At 35.9% G+C, this 23,398-nt stretch overlaps 1 protein-coding gene across 1 annotated transcript; it reads left to right on the top strand.

Annotated features, from left to right (window-relative positions):
* Window positions 1-2,801: 2,801 nt before the first annotated feature.
* Window positions 2,802-7,658, top strand: LOC142638973 (cytochrome P450 704C1-like). The gene is made up of 6 exons (XM_075813050.1): window positions 2,802-3,132; window positions 5,502-5,698; window positions 5,782-6,060; window positions 6,143-6,463; window positions 6,794-6,997; window positions 7,256-7,658. Exons 1-6 carry the CDS (start codon window positions 2,820-2,822, stop codon window positions 7,457-7,459), a joined length of 1,518 nt encoding a protein of 505 aa, XP_075669165.1. The 5' UTR covers window positions 2,802-2,819; the 3' UTR covers window positions 7,460-7,658.
* The last annotated feature ends 15,740 nt before the right edge of the window (window positions 7,659-23,398 follow it).

The raw sequence follows: 23,398 nt of genomic DNA on the forward strand, positions 1-23,398 counted from the left end.
TTTTGATCCTTAGATTATGTTTTTGGGGGGTTTTATGTTCATAGTTGGGATTTTTTAAAATAGGAGTTGGAAAACTTAATTTTTGTCAATCTTTTTTATTGGACTTTGTTTTAAATGTTGATTTGCTTTGGATGTTGGCCCCTTGTGGCAAAAATAGCATGTATTTAGGTAAGATTTTCATATTTTCTTGCATTGTTTAACATACATGTGTAGTGTGTACACTTTAAGTGTTTAATAAAATGCCCAAATGCCATTTTCTCGCTGTTTTGGACTCCGATGAGTACCATTTTTTGGGGATCACCATAATTATTCATGTTTATCATGTTTTGATCATTGGTGATGTGTTTTATACACTTTTCCATATGAGTGCATTTTCATGTATTGGTCATGCATCTCATATGCACACTAGATGCACACTAGATGCCCCTTTGTTGCACACACTGTAACACTTGACATGTTTTTGCATTCACTCATGCTAGTTAAGTTTTTTTAGACATTTTAACACATATAATATGTTCTTGTGTCTTTAAGATGTTTTATCTTTTGTTTGAGTTTCATTTTCTCATTCATCTTGCACCCCTCATGCATCTTGTCCTTGTTCATATCTTTTTCTTTTTTTTTTTCCCCTCCTTCCTCTTGATTAACTTGTCTATTCGTGACAAAAAGTGGGAGAGTATATCGGATTGTATATCGGTGTGTTTCGTCATTTCTATATGACTCATGTGCACATTCTTAGGGGGAGAAATTCTATCTCATGCACATTCATAAGGGGTGAAAGCCATGGGGAGATGCATATACCAAGGGGAAGAAGACAACCTTTATGAGTAAACCTTGTTTTGTTTTGTTTTACATTATGCTTGTTTTCTCGCTGCTTTATGGTGCTTTGAGTTACTTTTAGTATCTATGCTTTGTTGCTCTCATTGCATCGTGTTTATGTGTTGGAACACATTTGTGCCCTTGTTGGTTCTTGTATCCTTAATGCAAATACCTTTTGTGTTTTGCATTGGTTGTGTGTTCTTGCGCCCTTGTTGGATCTTGTATCCTTGATGCAAATACTTTGGTGTTTTGCATTGGTTGTGTGTTGGACATGCATATATCCTTATGTCTTTGTGCTTTAATGATTGCATGTTCGGATGATCATTTCCTTTGCTATATGATCATTGTAGTCATTTCCATATGACTGTTTAGGTGTATGATTAAGTTGCTCATATGTTTCACATTATGTTTACTTGATCACATTTTACTTGTTACATTATACTTGTCCTTTTATTACTTGTTTTACCTTGAAGGTCTAATGTGTTTTGTGCAAATGTTTTAGGTTACAAGTATATATGTTCCAAGTGCTTCACAGCTTCTAGATTTAGGTGTGAGTGAGTTTTGCCATTGTTCTCAAACTCACGTTTAAGTCTAAAGTCTATTATAGGATGTTTTATCACGGAATAGCCAAAGGGGGAGATTGTAAAGTTGTGATTTACAACTATGTTTTATGTTGGCTTTATTCCATGACAAAAAGTGTTGTGTTTGCTTTAATTTGTTCCTTGTATTTTGTGAGATTTTATTGTATTGGGTTTAGTATTAAGTTGGTGAAGAATTGAACATAAAATAAAGAATCAGTGGATTTCGCAACTGTCTCGCTAGTAGCTAACCCGCGAAAGAGCCACGTGAGAAGCACATGCTGGAAGCTGAAGAGTCGTGCCAGCTTGGAGGATTTTGCGAGTGTCTCGCGGGTAAGGCCTTCTCGCGAGATACCCGCGAAACTCTCTGCCTGGAGAAATTTTAAGTGTGACTTTCTTACCCTTCACCCATACTATATATACCCTCATTACCTACAAAAGTGTAAAGAGGTCATTCAAAGAGAAAAACCCTAGAAAGGTTTTCAACAACACACACACCCATCATTTAGAGAGGGAGCTACTAATCCTTAATGAGAAATCATTCTAGCTTCTTTTCATTCCCTCTACCATTGTCATACCTTGAGAAGAGATTTGTACCCAAACACAACCCACACATTTTTAGAGTGTAAAGAGTGTTTTGGAACTTGGGAAGCTTTGGAGATTTGCCAAAAGAAGCCGGTGAGGCTTGGCAGATACAATTGAGCGTATTGCAGGATCCGGAAAGTTAGAGAATACATGACTCCGTAAAGTCCGTTGGTAGCAGGAGTTTAGAGGGCTCAAGTACATTGGGTAGACTAGGCTTGGAGGGTCTTTTGTTATTCGTGTACTCTAACTTTATTCTCTAGTGGATCGATTACTGCTTAGAGGGCGGTGGAGAGGTCTTTCGCCGAGTTCTTCGGTTTGCTCTTCGATAACACATCGGAATGTTATTTTGTGTTTGCATCTCTTTTCCCTTACTCTTGTGCTTTACTTTTATTATTTGTTTTTCATGTTTATTGCACTAGAATAGTTATCAGTTTATTGTGTTGCATTTACTTTTGTTCCGCATTTAGATAAGTTAGAGTAAAAACAATTTAGTTATAATTTTTAATTTAAGGTCTAAACAACTCGTGTTTTTAACACAAATCTGAGCGTTTAATGTTCCTTTAAGGAAAGTTTGGATTTACCCAAAAAGGTCACATTGCTCATTGAGAATCGGAAAACTTACTTATTGCTGGAAAGTTACACGTCACAACACATGGCTCACCACAACCATTATTCGTGAAGCTCAAAAAGTCCATCACTCGATTGTATTTGTTTTATACATCATTTTTTATTTTTTATAATTTTTTTTTGGCTGAATAGTCCATGTACATATCGAGTATCTCTATAAAGCAGACCTTTTTATCACAGGCATAACCATTGACCATCACGTAACTTACCTCCATGGATTTTCTCTCAAAGCCCATATGTTTAACTGCTTTGGCTCTTCTCGTATCTCTTCTAGTTCTCCATATCCTAGCCAGGAAACTGAACAAAAGTACGAGAAAGAAGAAGTACCATCCAATTGCAGGTACCGTGTTTCACCAGCTACTCCACTTCAATAGGTTGCACCACTATATGACAGCTCTTGCTGCCAAGTACAAGACCTACAGGCTGCTCAGCCCACTGCGAAACGAGATATACACCTCGGATCCTGCAAATGTTGAGTATATACTCAAAACAAACTTTGACAACTATGGCAAGGTTTGTCCTCATCGTCTCTTACTGGGTTTACAATTATAAAATGCTACTTCTGTACTTCATATGATTTTTCTTTTTCTTTTCCTGTGGGATTCATGAATTTTATAAAGCAAAACCAATGGGTGGCAAATAACTTACACCACAACTAAGGTTTCAACTGGAATAATGTAATCAATTTATTGGGGCAAATTATCTTAAGTCTAAAGCCAATTCAAGTTTTTGGTAGACATATACAATGTGCTTGCATGTAAAATAATTACAACTGACAGATGGTTTTTTAGTAGACATATACCATGTGCTTCTACAAGTATTGCTATGAGAAAAAATTTAGGAATACAAACTTTTGTACCACAACTCTTATGTGAATTAGCTGTAGAGAAAAAGTGGCAGTCCATGTGAAAGTAACAAATTGCGAGTATGGCACACAATATAGTTGTAGAAAAGTGTGTGATAAATGGTATGGTCATAAAATTACTCTATTATAATTATCTAAATTCTTGCTAGGTCCATTATAAATTTACAATGGCAATATAGATTAATTGCGAGTCATTTAAAAACTTGTAACTAATTGTCTGCAATTGGTGAGATACGATATCAAGGACCGCTCCATGGTATCAAATAACAAAAGCGTTAGGAAGAGCAATGTGATTTTGTTAGGACATAAGATTAGTCTTTCATTGTGAATGTAAAATCAATAAGCTATCCCTTTGTAATAATTCCTTGACACGAGGTTATGGCCTGTTTGGATGTTTAAAAAAGGAGGGAGAGTAGAGTAGAGTGAAGGGGAGTAATTCAATTACCTTGTTTGGGAGTTTTTTAAGGAAGGAGGGGGAGGGGTTTGAAGGGGTTTGAAGGGGTTTCAACTACCTCCAACCCCCTCATTTTTAATTCTCCCAAATTGGAGAGATTTGGAGGAAGAGTAGAGCACATAAAATTATTAATAAAGTAAATTACCTAATTTACCCTTATTATATTTATAAAATTACAATGTTAAAAACAAGGGGAAGTGCTAATTACTCCCTTCTCCCTTACTAATTATAAAAACATCCAAACAAGGTGGAGGGTAATCATTCTCCTCTACTCTCCTCCCCACTACTCCCCTTCCCTCTACTCTCCTCTACTCTCCTCCCTCTCTAAACTCCCAAACAGGCCATTAATGAAACTAAAAATTTAAGCATATTTCCAAAGAAGGTTAGAGAAATCCATTTTCCACTTTTGTGCTGAAAGAACAACAGTGATTTGCAAACTTTCAACATGATTTATGTGACTTATTTTCCTCAAACACTGGATATGGTATGTTACTATATTTATGAGGATTGAAGTTCAAATTTTGGAAATATGCTTGAGAAATAGAATACATATTTGGGATTGAAGGCAAAAGTTCTGTATCTCAACACTTTCTGCAGGGATTGTATAACTACATGAATCTGAAGCTATGAAGCATGGGTGCGTTTTCGGATTCGAGTGCGGGATTCGGCAATTTTTGAAAAAGTAGGGTGCGGGTGCAGCGGGGTGCGGCGATTAAAAAATTATTAAAATATTTATATTTATATTTTTAATATATTGCTAAGCATACTTTTTTATATAATAATAATAGAAAACTCATATAATAATAATAATAATAATAATAATAATAATAATAATAATAAGTACACTAAAGTTTTTGACATTTGAATTATTGACAGAAGTATTAAAATAGATGAGGCTTCTCAAATAAATAAATAAAAATGTAGTTTAGTGGTTCATGTATTTGGTCAGTCCAAAAACAAAATAAATAATATATGTGACAGGTATTAAAATAAGTGTAGTTTCTTCCCAGTACCAAAAAAATAAAGAAGAAAAAAAAAAGAAAGAAAGAGGAAGATGTGGCTGGCAGCCTGGCTCACGTATTTGGTCACAAAGCACAAAAATCAAAATAAAGTTAACAAAGGCATTTAAAGATGTGGCTGGCTCCAGTTATCCCATCGTTCTGCTGTCAAAAAAAAGAAAAAAAGAAAAAGAAACAGAACACTAGAACAGAAAGCAGGGGATCCGGCGAAAATAAAGGAAGAAGAAAACGAAGAAGAAAGGGGTTAAGGCCACCGGTACCACAATCACATAGAGAGATAGAATGGTTGTAGCAAGCTCAACTTCGTCTTACCAAAACTAGACCTTCTTCTCCAACTTTCTTTCTTTCTTCATTTTCTTGTTCGGCGTCGGCACGGTGTGTTTCGGCCGATATGGACCGAATCGGCACCGTGTCGGCGCGTATCGCGCTGAAAAAAATATTTTTTTAAAGGGGGACGCGGCATGGACGCGCTGGCAGCGGTGTCGCCTGCGCGTCCCCGCGTCACGCCGCGTCGGACGCGGGTGCGGCGGCCCAAACGCTGCACCCGTGCTTCCTAGATCTGAAGGACCTTCTAGGTGATGGAATTTTCACGGTTGATGGTGACAAGTGGCGCCAACAGAGAAAGTTATCAAGCCATGAGTTCTCCACAAGGGTGTTGAGGGACTTTACTAGTAAGATTTTCAGAAAAAATGCAACAAAATTTGCTAATATAGTGTCTGAAGCAGCAACTGCCAACCAGATATTGGATATTCAAGTAAGTTTTGGAAAATTCAGTGTTCACAAAGAGACTAATTACTTATGGTATTGCGCATTGTCTAACTCTAATTATTCATGTAGGATCTATTGATGAAATCAACTATGGATTCATTGTTCCAAGTTGCATTCGGAATTGAATTAGACAGCATGTGTGGATCAGATGAAGAAGGCAAGAATTTCAGCAATGCCTTTAATGATTCAAGTGCAATGACCCTTTTTCGTTATGTTGATGTCTTTTGGAGGATCAAGATCGGATCGGAAGCAACGTTAAAAAGGAGCACCAAACTTGTTAACAATTTCGTGTTTAAGCTAATCCACAGCAAGATTGAGCAAATGAAGAATTCGGAGGATGAATCTTCTGTGAGTAGACTTTAGCTAAAAGTTCCTGTTTCGTATTAGTTTGTACATCCATGAGATAAATTTGTTATCATGCACAATGCAGATGAAGAGAGAAGACATTCTATCAAGGTTTCTGCAAGTGACAGACACTGATCCAGCATACTTAAGAGATATAATTCTTAACTTCATCATAGCTGGAAAAGACACAACAGCAACCACAATTGCTTGGTTTATTTACATGGTCTGCAAGCATCCTGCTGTGCAGTTGAAAATTGCAAAAGAAGTGAAGGAAGCTACTAACATGAAAGAGATCAGAAACTATGCTGAGTTTGCAGCCAGTATTAGTGAAGAAGCTCTAGAAATGATGCAATATCTCCATGCAGCGATCACTGAAACTCTCAGACTCCATCCTGCAGTTCCTGTGGTAAGGAAATCTGACTATATCTACTGTCAGCATTTCCTAGCTGCATATGAAATACTGCATGTATTTTCTTCAATATTTCCTCTTTGAGACCAATATATGCCATGTGCATGGTTCCAGAGTAATAGTTCTCAAAAAAATTTCAATATCTAGAATCACACTATTCTTCCTTTTACTGCAAAGTGACACTATTCATGATTGTTAACTAATAAGGACATGTACATTGCCACCATTAGTTCCCGAATGTCTGAGAGCAGCTTCCTAGTAGGTTCCCACTTATTTGACATGATTCCCCTAAATGTAATTCTAAACCTTAAATTTCTTTGTTTACAGGATGCAAAGATATGCTTTTCTGATGATACTCTACCAGATGGATACTGTGTGAACAAAGGAGATATGGTGGCTTACCAACCTTATGCAATGGGTAGGATGAAATTCATATGGGGTGATGACACTGAGGAATTCAGACCAGAGAGATGGCTCAATGAAGAAGGAATATTCCAGCCCGAGAGCCCTTTCAAGTTCACAGCCTTCCAGGTTAGTGAAAATTCTGTTGAGATATGTTGCATTTCTACTTTTTCATGCGTTAGGATCATCTTCATCATAGACATGTTTAATTTTTGTGGCAAACATTGAATTGTCTTTGAGGTAACGTAAACATGTAGCCATACAAATTTTCTGAGAAATTACATATATACAATTTTCCTTTGATGCAAAGTCACCTCTAGTGTAGATAGTTAAAGTTTGTTGTCTTCTTGTTGGAGAAACCAAAATTAAATTTCTACTGGTTTACAGGCAGGGCCACGAATTTGTCTAGTAAAGGAGTTTGCGTATAGGCAGATGAAGATCTTCTCGGCTGTCTTGTTAGGCTGTTTCGAGTTCAAAATGGCTAATGAAAACAGAACTGTCAATTACAGGACAATGATTAATCTTCACATAGATGGAGGACTCGAAATTCGTGCCTTCCACAGGCGTGGAAAGTACCATGGCATCTTATGAGCGTGGAAATAAATATCCGATAAGAGTCCCTAAAAGGGAAAAGGTGTACTGTAATATACAAAGAACGATGTAAGACTTTATGTGATTATATATCCTATGCTCAATGAGTCTAAGCTTGCCATTATAAATAAAGAAATGTACAAATAATCAAGGTGCACTATCATTATGATATCAGTTACAATTCTAGAGTGGATTTGTATTGTTGATGTTATTGTTCCCCTCTCTAGTTCACAACTATAATCAATTGGTGTATGAAGGTGTGGTAGGCAGTGGTGGTGTTGGCACAAACAAGTTGGGGGAGGGGGGGGGGGGTCATGGGAGATGATGGTGGTGGCGAGGATGGCGACAAGTGGGAATGAGAGGTGGAGAGAGGTGATGGTGGTAGCATCCAGGAGCAGGGGAAGGGATGTAGTAGTAGCAACGCAAGGGACTAAAAGGAGGAAGGTGGTAGTGGCAGTGATGAGGAGGAAGGTGGTGGTGGTGATGATTCGGAGAAGGGGGATGGGGATGATGGTGGCAACACAGGATTGGGAAAGGTTGATGGAAGTTGGGAGGGGGCATAGACTTGGTTTAGAAAATGAATTATGTTTCTATAAAATGTGAGCTGTTAATTATCATTTTGGTGTAATTTTCTGTTGTTTATGAACATGTTTTCTATTAATTAGAAATTTCCAATCACAGTAAAAAATGTGAAGAAATTTTTTTTTCCAAAAATATTATATGCCCAAACAAATGGATTCTAGGAAGATAATTTAAAATTGATTTGCAATGATTTTAAATTGCCATAAATTGGCCATTGTCAAGCTTTACGATGGACATAAAATGAGGCAAAGAGGTTCAATAATGATGAAAAAAGAAGTGATTTTGAGTAAAATTTTAATTTTGATATCAAGTTATAAAAACATTTTTGTTCTGAAATAATTTTTAAAATATCACACCTTTTGAAATTGTATTCTCAATTTAAGATTTTATTGAAATGCAGTTTCATGCTTACAAAATGGTATCTCTAAAACAACTGCAAAATGGCAGGTATAGGGCACATTAGTTGCATAAAATTGCAGGTATGAATTTTACTCCATTTCGTGAAATTGGTTGTACCCACAATTTCACGCCCACAGTGAAGTCAATTGTTCAACCTATGATTTTACTATGCAATCGATTTTCCTTTTTAAAAGAAATTCTACCAGGCCACCCAACGTTTTTTTATATTATTATTATTATTATTATTATACACATATATGTATATATTTATATTTTTTTTGAGAAACACACATACAAGGAAAAGAGAAAAGGGGGAGGGTTCTAATATATGTGCCCGTTTGGTTAGAGTTTTTTGAACCAAAATCATGTTGGCAGTTTAAAAACGTGAGCATAGGGCATTTGGTGAAATTTTGAAATCATACTTTTTTAGTCTTGTGAATGTGCATAAGTGCACTTTTGCTCTAAGTAGCAATTATAAATTGCCATTTTTTCAAAAAGCCCAAAAAAAAGTAAAAACTAAACCAAACTCTAATACTCACCTTGTATCTATAGTGAAATGACGTTGAAGATGAGATCTCACTCCTAGTGAAATAACATCTTAAAGATGTAGTTTTATATTTCGCTAAAATTACATGTTACAATTTAACATTACAGTGAAAACTGATTTTTAACATGTGATTTCATTTTGAGGGCGTTTGGATAGCACAGTTGCGTCCACGTCTGGCCGTTTTTTTTTTTTTTTTTTTTTTCCACGCGCATGTGTCACTGTTCATTGGCCATGAACAGTGATTTTAGGCCAATGAACAGTACTTTTTGGGATGAACAGTAATTTTTACACATTAAAAAATTATTTTTGTACAGTGTTTTCAGTTTTCAGCAATAAGTTCTATCCAAACGGACTCTTTGTATACATCATGGCAATTGCAAATTGGGTAATGATTCTCTCGTATCCATTATTTTACATCCGCTTTTATGTTTTTAACATGGATGTTTCTTTTTCGCCTCTTAAAATGTGTATATTAGCACATTAATTGTGAATATTTTGTATATCAGCGCATCAAAATGAGTGTAAGAGAATATTTTCCCTTGCTAACTAAGCATGAAATTCATCTTCAATACTCTGTGAATGGATTTTCTTTCTGACCTCATGTCCATGGTCTTAGCTATTGATGAAGCCAAAAATCGTCAGTAAGCTATACGGTCCTCAAGTGCTCCAAGCAAAACCTGCACAACACAAAGAGAAGAAGAAGAACCTACGAAGAGTACCGGTGTGGTACCAGCCAAATACCCTCCGACGGTCAAGTTAGAAAACTTTTCACAGCTCTAGAATGCCAGAACTGGGGTGAATTATGCGTACCTTGATTTGTGAGGGCTTTAAGGTTTTTATAGTAGTGTAGAGTTGACATCCATTCCTTGGCGGAGAAGATCTTTTCTTGTAGAGAAGATTCTCATTAATGCGCGTATCTTATGGGACTCTTTCCTTGTAGAGATCTTCTCGATTAGGGTTATTCGTGGGACACAAGATGTTTCCATTTACACCAATTCGTGGAGTCCAAGCAAAGCCATATTAGGGCCGTCAGGAGCTTCTTTGTTCCCTTCAGCTTAATCCCGCTGGCTTCCCATCTTGTTTAGATGTTCAAGTTGTTGGGTCCAATATGCTGTCTGCTTGGAAGACTAGTCCATGGGTTAAGATCAGAGTCGTCAGCTTTGGGTGTGTAGATGTCGTCTTCTCTATTAAATGTATGGCATGGCTGACGAGTTTACTGAACCCGACGGTTTCATCCTTTGCGAACGAGTTTAATAGCTTCCCGAAATTACCCTTATCAGCTACCCCTACTCCATGGCTTCGTCAACTTCATTTGACGGGTTATGGAGTTTGATTTGTACCTTTTCATTTGTTCGACAATTGGCGCGTTCATTAATGGTTCCTCGAGCAGCCATCATTTAATGCTTCAAACACGTGGCATAGGCTGGTTGGCCTTGTTTCTGAACAAAGGCTTCTCTTCGTCTTCCGTGCATCTTTCGTCTTATATATATCTCACCCCTTCCCCTTATTTCTCTTATTTCATTCGTGTTGATCCTAATTGAAAGCTCGTCATTTTAATGTACCTTGCTTTTGTCAACTTGCTGGTCTCGTCGCCTTTACTGCCATTAGTTTGCTAAAGATCGTCATCCCTCAAGAAACCATCTACTAATTAAGTAAGTCCTTTTATTTCATTTTGTTTTTTGTTATCCTAATTGGTCATTAATTCTTTAGAGAGACTATCAACTTAGGTTCTTAGAATACCTCCGTCGCTTGTAGGTAAATAAATGTCTAGAAAAGCGATGAGTGAGCAGTCGTCAGTCCATGAGGGAGCAGGCTACGACGAAGTTTTCCAGTCAGGTCATAGGCCTGAGGAGGGCCTTTCAGGGTTGTCAGAGAGGGAAACGTCAGCCCATGCTCCTAATGAGGAAGTGGAAAGTTGTGATGGAGAGGAAGGTGAGGAAGAAGAGGTAGGTGAGGACAAAGGTGACAAGGGAGGAGAAGGGGGAGTGGATGACGAGAGGACCTCTGAAGGAGTAAGTTCAAGAAGCCCCAGGGACGGCCACAGTCGTCCCTTCATTCTCCCTAAAATTTGGACCGTCAATGACTTCTATCCAACAATGACGACCAAAGTATTTAAGAGCTTGAGGGATCGTTACCAAAGTCTTGACAATATTCCAATCCGTCTACCCGAAAAGTATGAAAAATGTTACTCCGGGAAGACCGCAAACGTCGGCATGTATGATGCCATGTTCGTGGCAGGATTGAGGCTGCCTCTGATAGCACCACACCATCAGTTGGCCACCTTCCTTGGTCTGTTCGTTAGTCAAATCGCCTAATATGCTTAGAGGATATTTATAGGGGCTGAAGTTATTTAGGGTCGTCTTAGTGGAGGGAAGTGTCAGCTAACCTTGGACGAGTTCTTTTGGTGCTATAAACCTCAACGCATCTCCTTGTCCAAGGTTATATACCATTTTACAGCGAGGCAGAAGGCACTTAGGCTTGTGTCAGATATGTCTGATTTAATAGGAATTGGAAGAGTAGATACTTTTTTGTTCAAGGGACAAATTGGGTGTGCTGTTGGGACAAGTAGGTGACGATGCCTCATGGTTTTGACAATACTTGGGGCATCGTCAAATATTCAGGTTTAGTACTGTCTATGTGTCTATCAATGCCGTCCACTTTTCCTTTTGGCATCTGAATTATACTGTATATATATTGACTCATGGTTCTAATGTCGTCCACTTTTTCTTACTGTCCAGCCAACGTTCACCAACATATTATAGGCGAGCAGGAAGCCTTTATCCATTGGGTTCTAGAGATCACGTTCGACAAACGCAGGTTTCAGGACACAGTTACCCTCGACACTTTGCATGCTTTTGGTGGTGATCCCGAGCCGACGCCTGTAGCTCGCAGACTAGACGCTTACTCCTCTCGTCGTAAGTAATATTTTTTGTTTCTTTTTTTTCCGTCGTCTTTATTGGCATCTGCGTGTCTAACATTCGTTTCTTGCCCTTTGCAGAAATGAAGGCAACGAGGCAAAGAGCCTTGGTGAGGGCAGCCATCGCGAACAAGAAGAAGAAGGAGAAGGACAGAGTCTCCTCGTCTGCTCCTAATGGCGTCATCAAGGGGGCGCCCAAATGGAAGAGTGATGAGAAGGATGAGCGTCCCCTGAAGAAAGGGTCAGGCATCACCATCGGTGAGAAGTCAAAGAAGTCGTCGCCTCCTAAGCCCAACCATGGAGCTGGCAAGGTTCTAATGATGGAGGATGGTCCTGTCAGCCAGGGAACTCGTCACCTTTTCACGCACAAGGAGTACGTCGTTGAGATGGTTGAATCAATCATCAAGGAGACGGACGTGGAACCGTGTGCCGAACAGGAGACGGAGGACCTAGGTGCTTCGGGTATTTTTGATCTATCCAGGATATGTTCTTTTCCTAGAGTATTTCTTTTACTATCTATTATTCAATTGACAGTTAAGACCCATTTTCAGGCACTGGTGCGTATGAAGGTGCTCCATGATAGGTGCGTCGCTGAGGAGGGGGTAATCAGTCGTCTTAGGAAGCGTAATGAAACGCTAACTAATGAACAAGATCAGTACAAGGATGCCCTTCATACTCTCAATAAGAGGGTGACGGAGTTAGAAGAGAAGTTGAAGGAAAAGACCCATCAGCGGGAAGCAGAGTGAGAGGCTAAAGCGGTCGTGGAGAAGGAGCTGACGGCTCTTCTGGGGCAGGTGGAGACGGCCAAGGTTGACGCCATAACAAAATTCAAGGCTTCGCAGCCTTTTATCGATGCCTGTGCCGTCTATTATGGTGACGGGTTTGAGGATTGCCTGAAGTAGGTCAAGTCCGTCTACCCACACTTGGATTTATCCAAGGTCACCATGGACGACCCCTTGCCGTCTACTCCAGCTGGCGACACCATCCTTAAGGAGAGCGACGACTCCACTTAGTCAGTGCAGGATCCAAAAAACGATGGCGATGTTCTTGCTCAGCCTGCCTTGATCCTATCCACTGAAGCTAAAGATGCTGAGAACCCCTCTGTCCAGGATCTTCCACCTAAAGTTGACGAGGACCCTTTGGCTGAGAACGTCCGGGACCCATTAGTTTAGCTTTTTTATTTTTTAGCAACAATTCATGTACTTAGTCATATTTTCAGACAATATTAAGTGCCCTTCTATTTTTTGGGCGTTGTTTGTAAACACTTAACTTTATTTATGGTGCATTATTTTACATTCATTGCTTTTAGCATGTGTTTATTTTTGTCTTTCGATATGTATGTCCATTCATCCCTGATGCACTTGTCTCTTAAGGAACTTGGTGATGAACCCGTCTACTTTGGTGCACTCGTCCACCTATAGGCTGATTAATGAACTCATCCACTTGGACTAGGTGACCCATTGGTGGACAGTTTCAAGGCCTTCTGATATGGCGAACTCATCCACTTTGTGGACTTAGTAATGAACTCATCCACTCATCCACTTTGTTGGTTTACTTGTGGACTTGAATAATTTCAAGGTATCCTTGTGGGATGAACTTGTCCACTTTGTGGACTTAAATATTTTCAAGGTATCCTCATGGGATTAAGTTGTCCACTTTTTGGGCTCGTCCACTTTGTGGACTTTATAATAAACTCGTCCACTTGTAGACTTAATAATTTTCAAGGTGTCCTTATGGGACGAACTCGTCTACTTGTAGACTTGATAATTTTCAAGGTGTCCTCATGGGACGAACTCATCCTCTTTGTGGACTTTATAGTAAACTCGTACACTTTGTGGACTTGGTCACAAATGTAGTTTTGTAGAAGCAAACATATACACAAGTTATATTTGAATAACTCCTCTTATTGTGATAAATGTATGCATAAGTAAAAAATTGTTCTAAAAAGAATAAAACTCAGCCCTTTGGGCTTAAAAAGTATTGTAGATAAAAGTTAACTAAAAGAAATAAACTGGAAATGAGGAGTAGCATCCTTCATGCTGTCTTCTACTAGTAGTACTTCTTGAGATGCTCGACGTTTCATGGATGGGATAACTTCTACCCATCTAATGTCTCCAAGTGGTAAGTTCTTTTCCTTTGCCATGGCATGACTCTGTATGGTCTTTCCCAATTAGGTCCGAGCTTTTCCTGAGATGGATCTCTTGTGGCACCAGTCACCTTCCTCAAGAAGAGATCTCCAACTTGGAAGTCTCTATCTCTAACCCTGGAGTTGTAGTGCTTGGCCATGAGGTCTTGGTACCGCGTTAGCCTTTGCTTAGCTGCTACGCTGACTTCGTCCACTAGGACAAGCTGTAGACGCATGGCCTCATCGTTCTTTTGTTCATCGTAATTGTCCACCCTGTAGCTTGTAAGTCCCACCTCAGCTGGGATAACTGCCTCGCTTCCATGTGCTAGTCGAAACAGCATCTCTCCTGCAGGTGTTCTGGAAGTTGTCTTGTATGCCCATAGTACGCTTGGCAACTCTTTTGGCCATACACCCTTTGCCCACTCGAGCCGACTCTTGATGATTTTAAGCAAGGATCGGTTCGTGACCTCTACCTGTCCGTTGGCTTGAGGGTGGGTGGGAGAAGAGTAGTAGTTTTTAATTCCTAGTTGCGAGCAAAAGTCTCTGAAAGAGTCGTTGTCAAACTGCTTCCCATTATCTGAGACCAAAACTCTTAGGATCCCGTATCTGCAGATGATGTTTCTCCAAACAAAACTTCACACGTTCCTTTCTATAATGGTGGGCAGGGCTTCAGCTTCTACCCATTTGGTGAAGTAGTCTATGCTGACTATTAGGAACTTCAGTTGCCTCACCTCTATCGAGAATGGGCCCATGATGTCCAATCCCCATTGAGCAAAAGGCCATGGGGCCATTATTGGGGTGAGCACTTCTGTCGGCTGTTTGATGATGTTGTTGAACCTCTTCTTAATTTTGGAGGATCTAGGTCATAAGATGTTGTACTCATCATCTAGGAAATGTAAGGGTTTGTTTGGTAAGAGTATTTAAATATAGTTTTTTGTTTTGCAATCCATAAAATGGTGAGTCCTACATTTGAATCTATTGTTTGGTTGATGTTCTCTAAATACAGTTTTCAGAAAATTGTATCATATTTTCCTTGTTCAAAATAGGGTTTTGAAAATGGCTGAGAGTGTTTTTAAGATACAAAAAATGTTTTTAATGACATAGTTGTAAATAAATTGAAAACAGTAGACCCCACATATTTATCAAAACTCTTCTATCTCCTAAATTAAGGAGCTTATCTTTACCATAAAAAGAGGGGGTAATTCACGTCTCATGAACAACTCGAGTTCGGCTCGATAAAAAACTTGTTCATGTTCGTTTGTTTACAAATAAGCCAAGCCTGTGCCCTAGTTTTAGAATTGTTGGATAAACAAGCTAAGCTCAAGCAAAAAAAATTGTTCGTGAACAAGCTCGTGAACAATAGGGCTCGATACAAAAACATGCTGAGCTTAACCTCGTTTATAGCTTGATATATGTTTACTAAATAAACTTATTATTATGACATTACACATGTTTTGGAATGTTAATTTATAGCTTGTTTATTCATATATGTTTTGGAATGTTAATTTATTTAGATTTGTGAGGATTATAGTTGTATGAATGACAAATGTGGATGTAAAAATTGTATTTTGAACAATTACTCAAGCTATAAACAATAAATGATGATGGATGGATTTAATTATGTAAAATTGTAATCTGAACAAATTCTAATCACGGGTGTTAAAATGAGTATATATTTTATATATATATATATATATATATATATATATATATATATATATATATATGTACGTATATTTGTTTACTTGATATTTGGTGATGTAAGCATTTGATGATGCGATTTTTTTGGATCCCAAGCTAAAAAGCTTGACTTGAGCTCAAGTTTGAGCTTGATATTAAGCTCGAGCTTGGCTTGACTAATTAATCAAGCCAAGCAAGCCAAGCCAAGCTCAAACTTTTTTGTATTCTCATAAGTTTAAGTTTAAACATTGTTTTTAGGCTTGTCTCAAGCTCAAGCCAAGCTTGAGCATTTGATTTTTATTGACAAGCCAAGCTCAAACACACACTACTTGGCAAAGCTTGGCTCATTTACAGCCCTTATTTTATTGCAATTACATGTGGGTTTATTGCAATTACTAATTACAATAAACCCACATATGGTTTGGCCGGTTTTAATAAAGTCTACCCGTGGTTTAAAAAGTATAACTTAACTTACCTGAGGTGCCCTCTATTAGACAGCCGTTGCCCACCTCTCCCATTCCCGTTAGACAAAACACATTTTAATAAAATAAAATAAAAAACATTAAATAAAATGGTTCAAACACATCTTAAGAAAAACTTTCTCACACTATTTCTTTGGGCTCGTTAACACAAGATTAGATTACTACAACTACTTTTTATATGTTTTGACTGTGTATAAATTAATCCACAAAGATACAGATTATTCATCAAAGAATAAGAGGGACACGAAAGAGACTAATAGCGTGCTCACTTACGATCTCGCGCTCAAATCTCGCCGATCTCACTACCACTGCTTCGATCTTAGCCAATCTCAACAATCTGGTTGCTCTGCTGCTCTCCACTGCCCCGATCTCGCTAGTTGAATGCTTCATCTTCTCACGATTTCGTTTTTCTCGTTTCTTTGTTTTTGCTTCCCAATCTGTGTTTTTGGGCGGTGGCTAATAACAGTGGTGGTGTTGGAGGTGGTAGTTTGGTGAGGCTATGATTTGATGGTTTAGTGAGTTGGCTGTGGTGTTAGATTTGCTAGATTCCTAGGTTTTTTTTGCAGATCTTTTTTTACTTGCAGATTTGGGAGTTTTTAGAGAACCTAGCAAAAGAGAGAGGCTTGGAGTTTTAGAGAGAGAAAGCCTAGGCTAAAGATAGAAGCAGCATTTTGATGCCTTCTGATGTTAGTTGATGCAGAGAAAAATCGTTGGAATTGAATTTCCCAAGGCAAAATTTTTTGGGTTTTTCATATTTGTTGTCAAAACTTTGATGCCTTTGGATGTTAATTTCTACTAAAAATGAAAGAGCAACAATTTAGTGAGGTATCGATAAATAAAAATTTGGTTGAAAGTGGAAACTGATGGATACCTTTTATCCTCAATTTGTATTTAATTAATTTTATTTTGTGATTGTTCTATGAAGAATTAAGTAGTCAATTTTTGGATTTTGTAGTGGAAGGCTAGTGAAATTGTGGGTGTATGTTCAAATGGATTTGTGGCTTTGTTTGTGATTGTAGGTGTATTGGTTTTCTTGTCATTATAAAAGTATGTTTGGCAATTGCAATGGGCATTGGGCAAGAATGTTAAACACATCATTCCATATACATTTTTCAGTTTTGATTTTAGCTCATTCAACCTAGAAAATGGACACCCCATTTTGTAATGGAGATTATTAACTCAAATTTGTAAAATTACTTTATGGTTCGAAAAATTGCTTTGTCTACCCTGTAAAACTTTGTGCTAATTATGTATACCAAAAATGATGAAACAAATTTATCTTGACTTGCTTTTTGAGATACACACACACACACATATATATATATATAAGAAGAAGAGAAAAGAGGAGAGAGACATAAAATATAATAAAAAAGACACATTTACCCCTATTTTTAATTGTGAAAAGGGAGAGGTGGGTTACAACTGTCTAACGTAGGGCACTTCAGGTAGGTTAAGTGATACTTTTTAGACCACGGTTAGGTTTTGTTAAACCGGCCAAACCACAAGTAAGTTTATTACAATTATCCCTAAAAAGAATTCTCACACTTCAAATTTGAAACTTGTCATTATAAAAAAAAAAAGTAATATGGACTTTATCCCCTTATCATTATCCACACACACACACAAAAAGTAATCTACAAATTTTACATATTACTTTTTGTAAATCTTTTATAAAAAAAATCTCAAATATAGAAATGGTCTCCCAAACAAAAATTTTTTTTTTTTCATTTTTAGTATTTTTAAAAAAATTTCTTAAAATGAGAGCCAAACACATATAATATAAAAATTATTATCTAAAAACTAGTTTCAATTTCAGTTTTTTGAAAATTGTTTTTATACTGTTTTTGAAAACAAAAACAAAAATCATCTTATCAATCACGCATTAATACATTTAGTATTATTATATATATCCTATGCTCGATGAGTCTAAGCTTACCATTATAAATGCAGAAATTTACAAATTATCAAGGCACACTATCATTATCATAGCAGTAACAATCCTAAAGTGAATTTGTATTCTTGTTGTTCCCCTCTCTGGTTCACACTTCACAATTATAATCAATTGGTGAGTGAAGGTGGGGAAGGGAGGCGTGTTTATATATTAATATAAAGATATCAGGTATATCTCTCTCTAAAAAAAAAAATCAGGTATATAATAATGTGAAAATAATAACTGAATTGATTTTTTTTTTAAAAATTAATGTGAAAAGATTAAAGAATTTGTCCAATCCCAATCCAACCAAAGAACCAAGGAGTTTAGAACCACTCATTTTTTCGATAGTACTACAACAAGCATGAGTGGGGATTTGATCTTTCGTTGGTTACACCAAGAAGTTTTACTTCAGCTACAAAACTATTAGTTATCAATCCCTATATTTAAGGTCAAATTTTAGCGACGTAATTGGTTATATCCTTAGGTTACAAAATTGGTTGTAGTCATAAGCTACAACTTTCAATATCTTTTTATTGAATATGCATTTTGGTAAATCTACTATTGGATTATATCTTCTTCTTATATCTTTTATTCTCACAAAATTTCTAGAAAATTAAAGATTAATATCTATGTCATCAATAAATTGTTTAAATTGCAAGTTTTTATAGTTTAAAATTATGTATAAAATATAAGTTTATAGATCATATAGTAAATAATATATGATTGATACAAAATTTGATATGTGTATTAAGAGCTTAAAGAATATGCAATTCAAGGGTTAAATTTTTTAAATATGTAGTAATGTTTATTCCATTTAGTAAGGTCGTGTTTTAGGCTACAACCTGTTTTGTAACTAAACTTTGTCCTATAATTAATATGACTTTTTTTTTATTCATAGATTATGGGAAAGTCAGCAATGTTTAATATTTTTTAGAGAAAAATGCAAATAATATTGATGATGCAACATTGTCAACCTCTAGTATTGACATACCAATTTTCGAAAATTTTCAAACAAAGAATTTTGGCCCCCCTAGGTTCGAATCCTAGTTATATATATTATATATAAATGTTTCATTACATAAAACTTATAAAAATATTAAAAAAAGTTTTAAATAACATGTACACTATTTAACCTACAAATTTTTATATTATATTTTCATAACATATTTATATTAAATTTTCGAATTTATCATTGGAGAAGGTATCTTGTGTATTGTAATACATGCATCCTCTTCTCAGGGTTGAAGCATGCCAATGACACATATTACATATGCAACTTTCATTACATTATATGATAAAGACAAGGTTGCACAAAATTCCCACATTATAGAATAGTGACAACCTTTTCTTAAATAAAATATTATTGGAGCAATTTCTTGTTCACATAAGTCTATCATTAGAAAAGGTATCTAAATCTAATGAAACGTGATTCATGCACTATCCTTCTCAAAGCTCATCATGGTTTCCACATGAGTGTAAGTCTCACACTTTATGAGATAAACCTATGTTATGTGAAAGTCCGGGGTATTGCTTCGGGGCCATATAATAATTGTCCTATCCTTGGAAAAAACTTATGTAGCCTTGGAGCAGTGTTTCAGGTGTTCTGGGCTCTCACATAAGGGGGAAGCTACCTATGTGAGAGCCCGGAGCACTGTTTCGGGACAATGTATGAATTGCCCTTTGTCACAAGTCAAACAAACAGAGATGGATATTCTCACCATCATCTTGTCCTTCATAGCCTTCTTACTATTCCTTCTCTTCCTAAATATCTTTATTCTCGCACTCAAAGTTTTCACTTGAAAATGAATCAAGAACCTGTCCATACGTGGCACGGTCTTCGACTGGCTCTTCGACTACAGCAAAATAGCCTCAATTGCTCTTCTCCGATTCATCTAGTTGAAACTTGAAACTAGCTAATGATACGAAAAATGTAACTTACAGGACAATGTTCACACTTTACATTGATAGAGGCCTCCATCTTTGTGCAACTTCTAAGTGTTAGAATTGTGTGGTTAATTGATTAAATTTACCATATTTTAATAGTTTAAACTTTTTGAACAATCAGTAATTTAATATAGTATCAGAGCAGGAGATCCTGAATTCGATTTCTGTCTCCTCCACTCTACCTTTCATTTAAATTTCCACGTGTTGGGTCTCACCTATTAAAAGATAGTTTCAGCCCACAAGTGAAGATGAGTGTTAGAAAAATGTGTGGTTAAATAATTAAATTTACCATATTCCAATAGTTTAAACTTTTAGGACAATCTTTAATTTAACATGGTATCAGAGCATGAGATTCTGAGTTCGATCCTGAATGTTAGAATTATGTGGTTAAATAATTAAATTTACCATATCCTAATAGTTTAAGTATTTAGAACAATCGGTAATTTAACAATAGGGCACTATCATAAATTCTAATATATGAAAGTGGAAGTGCTTGTAATTTTGTGGAAAAGTTAGGCTTTTCATTGCTTTCTTGTTGTTTTTAGTTTGTTTTGTAGTTTTTCTCCTCTATGGTGGTTAGTTTGAGTTGGTTGTGTATCTTGCCTTTGTTGGGAGATGTTAGTCTGGTGTTATTGTTAACAGTTCCTTGCTGCTGGTTTTACTTGTTGCCCTGCTGATGCAAGAAGTTTTCTTTGGCTTGAATAAAGCTTCGTGTTGATCCAAAAAGAATGTTAATAATTGAAACTTGAAAAGAATATATTTCCACTAATTTAACAACTATCATTTTACCCTTTTTTTTTTCTCCTGCACATTTTCATTGTAATTTGGGATGGCTGGTATGATGGGGTTATCCAAAAAAGAGAGTCAATTAAACAATTATAAGCTTTTATATGAAACTGTGTTGATTTTCCACCAATAATATATAACGTATTTCAGCGTAACGCTCCGTTTGTTTCGATAGAAAACTTTGTGTAAAGATAATTTTCTATGTTTTCTAGTGTTTGGTAGCATAAAAAAAGATGAGTCAAAGGAAAACTATCTTTGGTCAACATAAAAAGTATGGCTTATTTTTAGAGATTGTTTTCTATTAAATTTTTTTGGAAAACAACTATATCTCACAGCAAGATAAATAAGGGAAGTTAGGAGGTTGTTTTTCAACTCATTTAAAGTTGCTACCAAACATTAGAAAATGAGATAGTTTTAGAGAAAATACTTCTTGGAAAATGACTTGTTTTCTAGAAAACGTCATTGCTGAAACAAACAGATAGCCTACACAAATTGACTTGAATTTCTCTCTCCTCAGGAATATCCATAGAATCAAAGAAATCATCTAGATTAAGCAATCAATCAATAAAATCTTCCTTATAATAATTACCATCAAAAGTTGCAATTCTTTTATAAAATTTATAATCCTTACTAATAGTACAAAACAAAATGTGCTTACCATTAGTTGTCTATGGGTTTCACCTTTATTATCACTAGCCGCGAACCTGCGCGTTGCGCATGATAATTATTTTTATAGTGGTTTTATTAAAAAAATTTTAACAAATTAAACTAATCTAATAATGAGTAATGGGTTTCGTAATTATATTTTTATTTATTATAGGAACAATCATAAATGTAATATATGAACAATCCAAAACACCAAAAAAACGTAAACTAAAAAAAATTAATAAAACTTAACAATGATTAATTGAACCAATATTAGGATAAAATTTTGTTTTTGATAATCTATTAAGGTTATTTTCTTTGTAGAAATTATAATTTTGGCCACCCAAAACATATTATTAAATAAACAATTATTAGCAAAATCTAAGAATTAATTTTCTATACATGCATTGTTATAAAATAATAATAATAAAAATAAAATTGCAAAAGTTAAAATTTGTCACCTATCCGATTATTTTCATTTGGCTAACATTTGCTATTCTTTAAATGAATGACATTATAGAGTACTTCTAATACAACTATTAAGAGTACTTTATCCACCACAAAGGATTAGAAAATAAACAAAAATTAGTAAAGTCTCATAGTTTAACATCTAAATTGAGCACTATAAAAAATCATGATATGTAACAAAATAAATACCAAATTATCTAAATCATGCTATGTAATAGAATAATATTATATTTTTATATGCTATATTTAATTCTTTTGAACGCAATAGGATAACATTTAACAATCAAAAAGAATAAATAAATGAATAAAACAACAACAACAATTTAAAAAACAAAACTAAATCACAATTAATCCAAAATAGAGTTTTAAAGAATATAAAAAATTATCAACTTAAAGTAGAGATGCAAGAAAAATAAAAATAAAAATCCACCAAAACATTTAGACAGAGAGAGAGAGAGAGAACCATTTTTTTTGTGAGGGAAAACTATGCATAGAATAGAAGAGATAGTGACAAATTTATAGTAAGAGGGTGTGAATAAGAAGAGACAAAAATAAAGGAAGATGAAGGGAAAGAGGAAGAATGATATTAATGTAGATGGTAGTGAAGAGATGAAAAGGTAGGGGAGGGAGAAAGATTGAAGTAGTGGGGAGATGAAGTGGTAAGGGAGAGAGAAAGGTTTGGGAAAGTGTAAATATTAAAAATAAATAAATGTTAAAAACAATTATAGAAAAATTGAAAAGAAAAAAAAAACCCTAAAGCTCGAAAGGCTTCAACGTTGTTGTTGTTGTTTTTTTTTTTTTTTTTTTTTTTTTTTTTTTTTTTTTTTTTCTTTAAGCTAAAAAGGCTCACACAAAACCCTAAAGCTGAACTGAAAAGGCTTTGGGTTGGGCTTGATAGTGGAACTAAGTAAATAAAAGGTGGGCTGGAATATTAATTATACAGATTTATTACAAGGTGATAGTGGAAGTAAATAAATAAGTAGTGGGTTGGATTTATTATAGGGTGATAGTGGGAGGAAATAAATAAGTAGTGGGCTGCATTTATAGGGTTGAAAATTGTAAAAACAATTTTAAAATTGTATGACAATTTTTTTTTTTAAAATGACGTGACAACTAATGTGGCCCAACGTGAGAGCGGCAGCATTAAACGCTACGCTTCAGCTTTTAGTAATAATATATAGATTATTCCTGATAATACTAAGCAATGTGTGCTACAAAATAGGTTGTTAGTGTGCTTCAACTCTATGAGAGATATATCTATTGTTAGCACAATTATGATTGGTATTCAAACTTAGGTCGATAAATATGTTGCGAATTTCATGTAGTCCACGAGTTACACCATTAGCATGAATGTAGTCTTGAGGGCTTGCATCCCATGAGCACCACCGTTGATAAGGTGGTGATTGTCTTCAACTTTGTCTTTCACCATAT

This window comes from Castanea sativa, chromosome 6, assembly GCF_040712315.1.
Source record: "Castanea sativa cultivar Marrone di Chiusa Pesio chromosome 6, ASM4071231v1".
Classification (NCBI taxonomy): domain Eukaryota; kingdom Viridiplantae; phylum Streptophyta; class Magnoliopsida; order Fagales; family Fagaceae; genus Castanea; species Castanea sativa.

Excerpts from the sequence above, each read along its gene's own strand:
- LOC142638973 (XM_075813050.1), top strand. The coding sequence starts at position 2,820 with ATGGATTTTCTCTCAAAGCCCATATGTTTAACTGCTTTGGCTCTTCTC. Across the intron at positions 6,061-6,142 it reads ATTCGGAGGATGAATCTTCT|ATGAAGAGAGAAGACATTCT; the intron begins GTGAGTAGACTT and ends TGCACAATGCAG. Across the intron at positions 6,464-6,793 it reads TCCATCCTGCAGTTCCTGTG|GATGCAAAGATATGCTTTTC; the intron begins GTAAGGAAATCT and ends CTTTGTTTACAG.